The 9,608-nt window shown below is 59.8% G+C and overlaps 1 protein-coding gene across 4 annotated transcripts; it reads right to left on the bottom strand.

Moving 5' to 3' along the window:
* Positions 1-58: 58 nt before the first annotated feature.
* Positions 59-9,198, bottom strand: PRR7 (proline rich 7, synaptic). 4 transcript variants are annotated; one of them, XM_068536447.1, is made up of 5 exons: positions 9,057-9,198; positions 6,270-6,331; positions 4,509-4,680; positions 755-1,408; positions 59-531 (listed from the first exon to the last, which is right to left on the bottom strand). In XM_068536447.1, the coding sequence occupies exons 4-5, from the start codon at positions 1,164-1,166 to the stop codon at positions 134-136; spliced, it is 810 nt and encodes a 269-aa protein (XP_068392548.1). In that variant the 5' UTR covers positions 1,167-1,408; positions 4,509-4,680; positions 6,270-6,331; positions 9,057-9,198; the 3' UTR covers positions 59-133. The 4 variants fall into 4 exon arrangements, with proteins under 4 accessions (XP_068392548.1, XP_068392549.1, XP_068392550.1 ...); XM_068536448.1 differs by lacking the exon at positions 4,509-4,680; XM_068536449.1 differs by lacking the exon at positions 6,270-6,331.
* Positions 9,199-9,608: the final 410 nt, after the last annotated feature.

The following is a 9,608-nucleotide window of genomic DNA, read 5'->3' as shown; positions in this document are numbered from 1 at the left end:
CAAACGGGGTAAGAAATCCCTCCCTCCCGCCCCACCCCCCTCCCACCCACCTCCGCAGTCCAAGGGAAGCGTTTAAAAAGCCCCGCAATCAGGCCAGGAGTCCGCGGGTGGGGCCCGGGACGCCGGGCGCCCTCTATACGGCTGTAGTCCTCCCGAACAAGGGGATGGAGACCGGCAGGCGCCAAGCTCCGTGCTCCAGTGGCTCTCGGCTGTTGAGCTCCGAGTCGGTCCAGCTGGGGAAGACCCGACGGCTGCGGTCCGCCTGCAGGCAGAGCGCAGGGCAGGGCGGCGCGGGCCGCGGGGCACTGGGCAGGTGCAGCGCCGACGTGTAGCCCCGGTCCAGGAAGAGCGGCTTGTAGCTGGGCGGCGGCTGCTCCTGTTTCTCCGCGCTGTCGCGGCGGCTCAGAAAGGGCGTGACAATCTTGCGATAGAGGCCGCGCGTGTCCGTGAGCACCTCGCTGTAGGGCGGCGGCGGCTCGGCCATCAGCACCGCCTCTTCGTAGCACGGTGGCTTGGACGTGTCCGATTCCGCTGCGGAGTGGGAAGCGGTCCGAGGCCGTGAGGCTCTCCATCCTCAGCCACCCGCAGAGGCCTTAGCCAGCCGCCAACCCCAGACCGAACCCGCTCCCTCCTCCTAGGTTCTCAAGGAGGCTCCCCTGTGGAAGCCCCGCGGGTCAGCAGCGAGCCCGCCCCCTGCCGAGGCCTCGCCCACCCTAGTGGCCCAGGCTGCCCTCTGGCGGAGGTCGGTACTTACCTTGGCGCGGGTAGCTCCACGGCCGCGGCGGTACTGATAGGTGCGGCGGCGGTGGGTGCGGAAGCGCGTGGTGGTGTGCGTGCGGGTGCGCGTGCGGCTGCGCGGGCCCGTGGTGCAGCAGCGGGTGCACGTGCACGTGCTGGTGGGCGTGCGCCGGCGCCTCGAGACGGCCGCGGTGAGGTGGTGGCGGGGGCGCCAGGCCGGGGGGGCTCCCGGCCAGGCTGCCCTCGAGCTCAAGGGGCTCCAGCTCAAGGGCGCGCAGATTCTGCTCACGCAGCCGCTCCTCCTGGCGCCGTTTGAGGCGGCGGCGCAGGAAGCTGCAGAAGCAGCAGAGTAGGACGATGAGACCCCAGATGAGCCAGAAACCGGCAAAGCACGTGAGGAACGTGTAGGTGCCCTGGGACATAACCATGGCGGCGGCGCGGGCGGCGGGTCCTCGGCTGTTTCACTGGACAATGGGCTCCTCGACGTGGCCCCGTGCCCGCGCCAAGCTCCCAGATGCCGCCAGCGTCACTCGGAGACCCGCGGCCGGGGGCTGCCCGCAGCTGGGTTCAAGTCGTGCGCGCGCAGGCAGGAGGCAGCAGCAGCGGCGCCCGCTCCTTCCCATGGCGCCGGCAGGCACGCTGGCGGGCCTCACCCGGGGCCGCGCGGGACCTGTGGGACAGACACAGGGCGCAGTGAAGGCGCGCTGTAGCCCCGGACGACTTCCCTGCCCGCGCCGGTGCCCTGCGCAATCCCGGGGAAGCCTCCTCTGCGGAACCTCCGCACTCCGCGGGGCCCGGTAACGTCACCGGGATGACGTCACGCTCCGAGGTTTCCCCCGTAGGGCTTTCCCGTATCTGAGACCCGGCCGCCGCCGCCTCCCAGCCGAGGTGACTCCAGGCAGGCCAGCAGGGGGCGCGTGAAGGCCAGGTTCGGCCTCAGTGAGAACGGGAGATTTACCATCCGCATCCCCGGGGTGCAGGGTACCCCAGCTCCGAAAGGGCTTGAGAGGCCCATAGGCAGACTCCCAGGGCGCTGAAGGGGAGCCATGGCGCGGTTGTTTTGCGGCGGAGAAAAGGTGGTCCACATCCTAGGCCCCACAAGCAGCCCGCCGGTGCCCAGGTTCAGCCCTATGCATACACACCTGGCAGCCCCTGGCGCCCTAGGCCTTGTATCCGCTCCCAACCCTGGATGTACAAAGCGTGGAACATTCCGGACCGCACCGCGGCTTCCTGGTTGTCTCAGCTCTTGTAGGGAGGGATCGGGCGGGTGGTTCCCGCGGCTACTGCGTGCTACCAGCCTGTCTTTGTCTGAGCCCAACGCGCCGCCGAGCGTGGGCCGTTCCCTCTTTTCCTTTACTCTAGGCGCCTCCGCTCGCTGAATCCCAGCTCCGTCTCCGCGTCCTCAGCCTCCTACCCATGCGCAGCCCCACTTGGCCCTGCCCTTCTAGCTCCAGGCCGCCATGTCTCTTCCCCCAATTCCTTTCCCTCTCTGCAGAGGGTAGGAAAACTAGCTCAAGTAATCGGTACCACCTGGTTCCACATCACTCCAGATGGGCACCTCTAGTTCCATCTCCTCTCCACAGCCAGGGTTGAGAGGGGAACCTTGCATCCTAAGAGGTATGTAGGAGGGAGCCCTGACTGAGGAGGGACAGGCCACTGTTCACCACCCCCTCAGAACAGGAATGACCCCTTCCTGACTGCCTTATACCCAGGGTCTTTCACATACAACCCTTTGGGGTAACAAATTATTCCTGTTTTACAGATTTTACACAATTAGCTGTGTGGATGGCAGTTGACGGTTCCATAATTTGAACCCAAGCCTGGCCACAAAACCCTAGCCTGGGGTGGGAGAGTGCTGCTGCTTGAGCTACTTTGTGGGTCTCTTCCAGGAGCCCCATGGACCCCCCATCCTCAGCATGCCCAACCAAGGCACACATGCATTCAGCTCTGGGGGCCACAGTGGGCCTGAGCCCCAAGCTGGGGACCCCACGTTAAGTTGACTTAGAGTGGTCTGAGAGCAAGCTGGGGGGAAGCCAGGCCACACGGGCCACCCCACACTTCTCCCCCAGATGGCTCCTTTCTGACTCCGTGACTGCTTTGTGCCATGTGCCATTGGTGCCCGTGCCAGTCCCTTTCTCCTGGGCCTGTGTTCCAGAACAGACAATGGCAGGAACAATAGCTCCACCCGCCCCCTCGACAACCCCACCATGAGGCTGCCATGGCGACGCAGCCCAGATAAAAACACGATGCTGCCAGTCACTGGGAGTTAATTAAATCTGTTATTCTCCTTTTCCTGAGCCCACAGGAATTTTCAGGAGTGCTCTGAGGAAGCTGGCCCTAACTAGGGGGCTCCTTGGCCTGCAAAGTAGGAACAGCTCTGGGTCAGGAAAGCACTTCTGGGGCTGGAGGTGATGGAGTTTAGCTGAATTAGAAATAAAAATACCTGCCAAGGATTGTCTACTGTGTGAAGCCTCATTCTAGGCCCCTTTCATGCAGAGTAATCTAATGCAATCTTCAACACCACCTTCTCACTGGGGGTCGTGTCCATCTGATGGATGAGACAGGCTTAGAGAAGGAAGTGACTTGCCCTGGGTCACACAGCTAATAAGGGGAAGGGCTAGGATTTAGCCTGAGTGTGAATCCAAAGTCTGTGTTGAAACACTTTCCCCTAAGTGATGAGTGAGATGTAAATAAATGCACGTGAGCACTCAGTACAGGAGATTTGGCAGTCGTGGGGACACTGGCCAGGCTGGCCAGCCTGTAGCCAGAACGCGCCTTCCTACTCCTTCCCACCAAAACTTGATGCTTCTGGCAACCAGCCCTCAGCTCAGGAGTGGGAAAGGCTACAGGGTGAAGGAGAGATGGAATGGCAGCTCTAGGGTTAACAAGGGACAAAGGACAGGGACTGTGCCCTGAGGGGTCCAGCTCAGCTCGCTGGGCATTAGGAGGACTGGGACAGGCCACACCCAAGACCCGCTGGGTGCCACTGTCGCCTCTCAGCCTGTCTCATCTATCAAATGGGCGTGACCCCCAGTGAGAAGGCGGTGTTGAAGATCACATAAGATTCTGTGTGGAAGGGGCCTAGAACAAGGCCTGACACACAGTAGACAGGCCTTGGTGGGTATTTTTATTTCTAATTTAGCTAAACTCCAGCTGAGAGGCAGGAACTATTGCTGAATTTTGCAGACTTGGCCACTGTGGGTCTGAGAGAGGAAGTCTGCCTAAGGTCTCACAGCTGAGCTGGCCCTCTGACCCCACACTGGCTCCAATGCCCAGTTTGGCGGTGGGGGGGTGGGGTGGGACAATGCCTCCCGGGCTGCTGCTTCACCCTGGTGCTCCAACAGGCCCAGAGGGCAGGAATCCTGCCTGAACCTCCCTCCTGCCCTGTGTCTGGTCCACAGGAGTTGCTCAGTAACATCTCATCTAATCCACAGTAGTTGCCCAATATATAAATGTCAAGGAATTAATTCAGGCTTTTCCAAGTGCTCTTCCTGACCAAGCCAAGCTTCTCAAAGCCTTTCCAAAGGGCTGTTCCTTTATCCCTTCACACCTGTGCATGCTCCTGTCCGGGTCTGGGGCACCCTTCAAACTCAGACCCTGCCTCTTGCTCACAGCCACTCACCTTCCCCATCCCCTTCAGACACATGCCTGGTCCCTAGTAAATACCAACTCCAACTGTGTGCTGGGAGCGGAGCCTTTGGCCAGACTCATCCTTAAGTCTGCCGTTTTATGATTTGTTTTCTGTTTGTCTCCTTATTCTCTTTTCTTACCTTTTTGCGGGTTATTTGGACATTTTTCAGGATTCCATCTTGGTTTATTTGTGGAGTTTGTGAGTATATCACTTTGTAGGGTTTTCTTAGGCCACACACTCACTGGGAGCACAGCAGGGGATGGGAGTGAGAGCTGGGGGGTGACATGTTGTCTCAGTTTCCTCATCAGTGGCTGTGGAGAAGAGTGAGCTAATCCATACAAAGGGCTTGGAGATGCCCAACAAACATGAGCACTGCTGTCCACAGTTTCGGAGCTGGGGGTGCAGAGGTGTGTGCCCCCGGGCTGGACGCCACAGAGAGTTCTCTCAGTCACCCTATAAACTAGGTGAGCATTCTGCCCATTTGACAGATGAGAACACTTGGCTCAGAGAGATTAAATGACCCCCAAGGTCACACAGATCTCTTACTCTAGGGCCTGGTGCACTGCTGTGGGCACCTCCCACATTACTCCTCTGTATGGAGAACCCCAGCACCCTAACCTTAGACCCCAAAGATCTGCTGCTGGGTCTTTTATCTCAGCAAAGGGCCCACCGTTTACACCATCTGCCAAATCCTGTTGTTTTTAACCCTCAGTGTAGTGTGTCTTCATCTGTCCACTTCCTTTTGTCCCCCCACTGCAGCTGGCTGGGTCAGGTCACTGTCATCTCTCACCTGGGCCCCCATTACCGTGCTTGCCACCACTCTGTCTACTTCCGCGCTGTGCTTCTGCCTGGCCTGCCACTCTCCACACTGTCCATTTCCCCCTGGCCCGCCCCTGAACCCAGCTGCTACACAGCCTCGCTGCTCTCGCCCCAGCGCGTGCTCCTCAGCCTCACCTGTTGGCCTCACCTGTTACCTCCCTGGACATGTCAGCCTCCAGCTACCTCACCCTGCAGGGCTGGATGAGAAGACCAACGATATCAATCACAGTGTTCTGTAGTGGCCTGTGTCCAACACGAGGGCTGCATCTGCCTTGATCATCTGGCATACGGTAGCTCAAAAACCACTTGTTGAAGGAGTAACTGGAGGTGTCCAGTTACCTGTTTGGTCTTTTAGCTGTCTGACAAGGAATACCTCAAGAGCTAGGTCTGCATCTAGTTCATTCCTGGGAAATGTTGGCCATTCACCAAAATGTCACTGAGAAAGCAGCTCTCAGCCTTCACAGGGAGGTTTATAAGCAAGCTGAGGATGCATACGTCTATGTGAATAAAAGGAAAAGTCTACGTGGAGATGTGTACCAGGGGCTCTGGAGTGGAAAGAAGGAATCCCAGGCAACAGGGGCTCTGGGTCACAGGGGGAAGCCCTGGATGTGACACCAGAGTTGCTGGTCAAGTGAAGGAACAGGCATTCAGGCCAGGGGACAGAGGAGAGAAGGAGGAGAGTATGGTGTGTGGAATGAGGGTGGGGTAGGAAAGGTGACCAGTTACCTGTCCTGTGTGCCCTGCACGTGCCAAGCCCCCTGCTAACCTCTCTAGATTCATTACCTCAGCGAGGAGGGAGCTGCTGCCATCCCCACTCTACAGGCAGGGAGCTGGGGCCAGTTCAGGCCCACATCGCCTGCGGGCTTATGAAATCCAGGGGACTGTAAAGCCCACTGTCCTGGCAGGAAGGCCATTTTAGGGAGGCACTGGTGACATTTTTACACTCCTCCCACACCAAGACAAATGAACTGAAGCCAGAGAGAGATGATGGCAACTGTCCCAGCTGCCACAGTTGGCCAGGTGTGGAGCTGGCCATAACCTCATTTCCAGCGAGGCCAAGGTACTGGCTTGACACCCTCACCTTCAGGCAGCATCTCTGTGATCCAACCTCGGCACAATGCCAGGAACCCAGGGCTTGCGAAACTGCAAACAGGACAACAGAGATTGGGGCCCTAGTGGGTTGGTGTTTATTGTACTCAGATCTGCCCCTCCAAGGGAGTTGGCCACACCTCGGGGGTGGGGGGGGTGGAGCGGAGGTGATTGTACCCTCTTTTGAGGGGCAGCCTGGTGAACACGCAGAGCACTGAGCAGGGATCCCTGGGTTCAAATCCTGCTTATGCCCTGCCCGGACTGTGTAATCCCATCCCGGCTATTCCCATGCCTGAGCTGAAGTTTCTTCACCTGTATGATAGAGACGATGAGGCCTGCCTGGCAGTGCCAAGGTAGGAGCAGAACTGATGGGGGATGTGAAAATACACCAGCATATACAGCTGCGCTTGACAAACCAAATGCCAGCACCTTGCAGCCTCAAGAGGCTCAAATGTGGAAACTGGCCCATGGCACTACATCTACACAAGCCTGGAGATGGTCTAGCAAAAACTGCCATCACTTTCCCATGGACTAGAGATCTCAGCCTTGTGACTCTCAGGCTGGACACAGTTCATGGACATGTTTTGTTGGCCCATAATCATTTTTTAAAAATATGATTAGTTGCCAACATTTAAAAACCAGGAGATTTTACATAAATTTCTGGGTCAACTTGAAAACTGGACAACCTCGTCATACCAAGTCCACATTCTCAGATGGTGACATAGACTGCAGCTGATGAGTGCCCTAATCCACCTGGGCCTTGGAGGCATTTGGGTTTCTAACCCCTGAGCTAGACTGAGCACCCATAGGGGCCAGCAGTGCATGGGCCCATCATTGCTAAATTCCTTCTGCTACAGCCAGGGCTGCAAGCTGACCAGGCCACAGAGCCCACAAACCAAGGAATAGGGCCTTGGGGGTTCCCAGGGGACTGAGGTAGCCCTCACTGCTCAGCTTCCCTCAGAGAGAGAAAATGGAAGGAGGGAGGGAAGGAGGCAACCCAGCCATAGCACGGTCCTATAGAGCATCTGGGGGCAAGAATCTGGCTGATTTTGCTGGAAGAAGGAAAGGTGTACCAAGGCCTAAAAGACATAGGGAATTTCCTCACTGGAGGAATGCAGAAGAAGGTTAAGAATGCTCCTCTAGAAGGCTCTACAGTTCTTTTCTGCCTGGCTCACAAGAGATAGTATGTAGCAATACCATAGCAGAGAGGGGCCATGCCAGCAGAGAAACCTGCACTGGAAACCTAGCTCCACCACTTATTAGTTGTGCAACCTTGGGCAAGTCACTTTACCTCCCTGAGCCTTGGAGTCATCATCTCTAAACTGGGGATAATAAACTTACCTTGCACAATGTTGTAAGGACTAGGAGATCATGGATGCAGAGTGCTCAACACAGGTCTCACACAGAGCAGGAACAGAATGAAAGGAGCCTGTGAGTAATTCCAAAGGCACTCCTGCCTGTGGGAGACTCAGGCCTGACTTAGGATACCACCCATCTAAGGGCATCTATGCCAAGGCCTCAAATGACCAGGTAATGGTCACCTCTGGTACCCAGGAGACCTCCCTGGATGGGAAAGGAAACCCAAGGGTGGTTGTGGTCACTGGGATGTTGGGTCCAAGGCCTGCGGTTGGGGCTGGCATCTGCTGAGTCAGGCCCGGGAGAGCTGGCAGGAGGGCCATTTCTCTCCCCCAGCACGCTATCCACTGAGGGGAGGTTGGGAGGGGAGCCAGAGGTCATTTCCTCTGACTCAGCGGTCATTCTCCTCTCAGAGGAGCTCCCCTGGAAGACAGGACATCTCCATGTGGCGCTGGCCTGCCTGCCGGCCAACCTGCATGCCACCCAGCACAGTCTGGGCTTTGTGCTCAGACAAGAAAGGGACACTTGTGATCCAGACAGGGGGCCGGGTGCTCCTATTTGGCCTGGGCTTCAGCTTCCCTGGGTCAGCAGTGTCCTTTCCTCTGCTACTGCCCACGCTCCTTCCACCCCTTCCCGGAGAATGATGGAATGATGGAATGATGGCTTGAGAAGAGGAGCAGAGACCCACTGCGGGCCCAAGCCACGGTCTGGCACATGCTCTGGCCGTGAGGAGGAGGGATGCGAGAGTCTTTCCTCTCCCCTGGTAGGGACCATCGCCTTTGGGGCACCCAACTCGGGTCAGGCCATTTCGCTGGCGGGGGGTGGTGGTGTGGGGGTTGGGTTTGGGGTGACGGGCACAGACCCCGGACCCATGCCTCCTCCTCCTGTGGCTGGCCCAGGGGCTGGCCCGCCCCCACGTTTGCTGCCACCCCAGGAGCCCTGCTGCGACGACTGCAGCCACGTGGGAGCCAGCTCCTGCCCACGGGGCCGCTCGCCCCCCACCCCCACCCTCGACGGCTGTGGAGGCAGGCACACCCAGACGGGCCAGAGGGTCGGAGTTCCCCCCACCGCGAGAGGGAGAGTCCCCCGGGGCTTCGGCCCCTCGTGGGGGCGGGGATGGGGGGTCGCCGCCCTGCAGCCGCGTTGCCGGGGAGCGCAACCCGGTTGCTGTGGCAACCGTTTCCAAGCGAACCGGCGGCGGCTTGCGCCCTGCTCCCGCTTCTTGGCTCACTGGCGCCTTCCCTCTCTCTCCCTCCCTCCCTCCCTTCCTCCGGTGTGGGCTGGGGGAGGGGCTGGCCGGGGCGGGGGTCCGGGGCGGCGACCCGGGGCCAGGGCGCGGAGCCGCCCGCGGGGAGGGGCTCAGCCCCGGGACCATCTTCCGCCCGCGCTCCGGACCCGACCGGCCCGCCGCCGCGGTACTCACGGGCCCAGGCATCCTCCTCGAGCTCGTCCTCCTGGCTCGGGGCGAGCGGCACGGGCCCCGCGGACAGAGCCCGCGACCCAGGGGAGGCGGCGGCGGCCCCAGGGAGCTGACTGTGGCAGCGAAGGCGGCTCCGAGAGCTGGGCTGGAGCCGCGGGGCGCGCGCACGGGCGCGTACACGGCGCGTACCGAGGCCGGCGTGCGCGCGCGCGGCCGCCGGCAGAGGGCCCCCACCCCCAGTCACTCGCCGCCGAGGATGCTGTCCCGGGAGCGAAAGGCTGAGGACCCGGCACCCGCCTGCCGCACCGAGACTCCGCAGGCAGGGCGCCGGGTTCACCCTGCACAGGGAATGCCCACGCCACGCCGCACAGCTCCTGGCAACAGGCTGTCCGGACCCGGCAGACGCTAGCAGACCCGGTGCACACCGTCGTCGGCCGAGCACACAGGATGCTCAGCCAAGGAGCTGAGATGGAGAACGAACACACACACACACACACACCTACCTACCTACCTACCTCAACCCGGAGAACGCACACATGTCCAGGCCCTGGCCAC

Source organism: Eschrichtius robustus, chromosome 2, assembly GCF_028021215.1.
Source record: "Eschrichtius robustus isolate mEscRob2 chromosome 2, mEscRob2.pri, whole genome shotgun sequence".
NCBI classification, from domain to species: Eukaryota; Metazoa; Chordata; class Mammalia; order Artiodactyla; family Eschrichtiidae; genus Eschrichtius; species Eschrichtius robustus.
This window is presented reverse-complemented; position numbering and strand designations above follow the sequence as displayed.

Coding starts and splice junctions, on each gene's coding strand:
- PRR7 (XM_068536447.1), bottom strand. CDS start 1,166: ATGGTTATGTCCCAGGGCACCTACACGTTCCTCACGTGCTTTGCCGGT. Junction 532..754: donor GTGGAGCTACCCGCGCCAAG/GTAAGTACCGAC, acceptor CCCACTCCGCAG/CGGAATCGGACACGTCCAAG.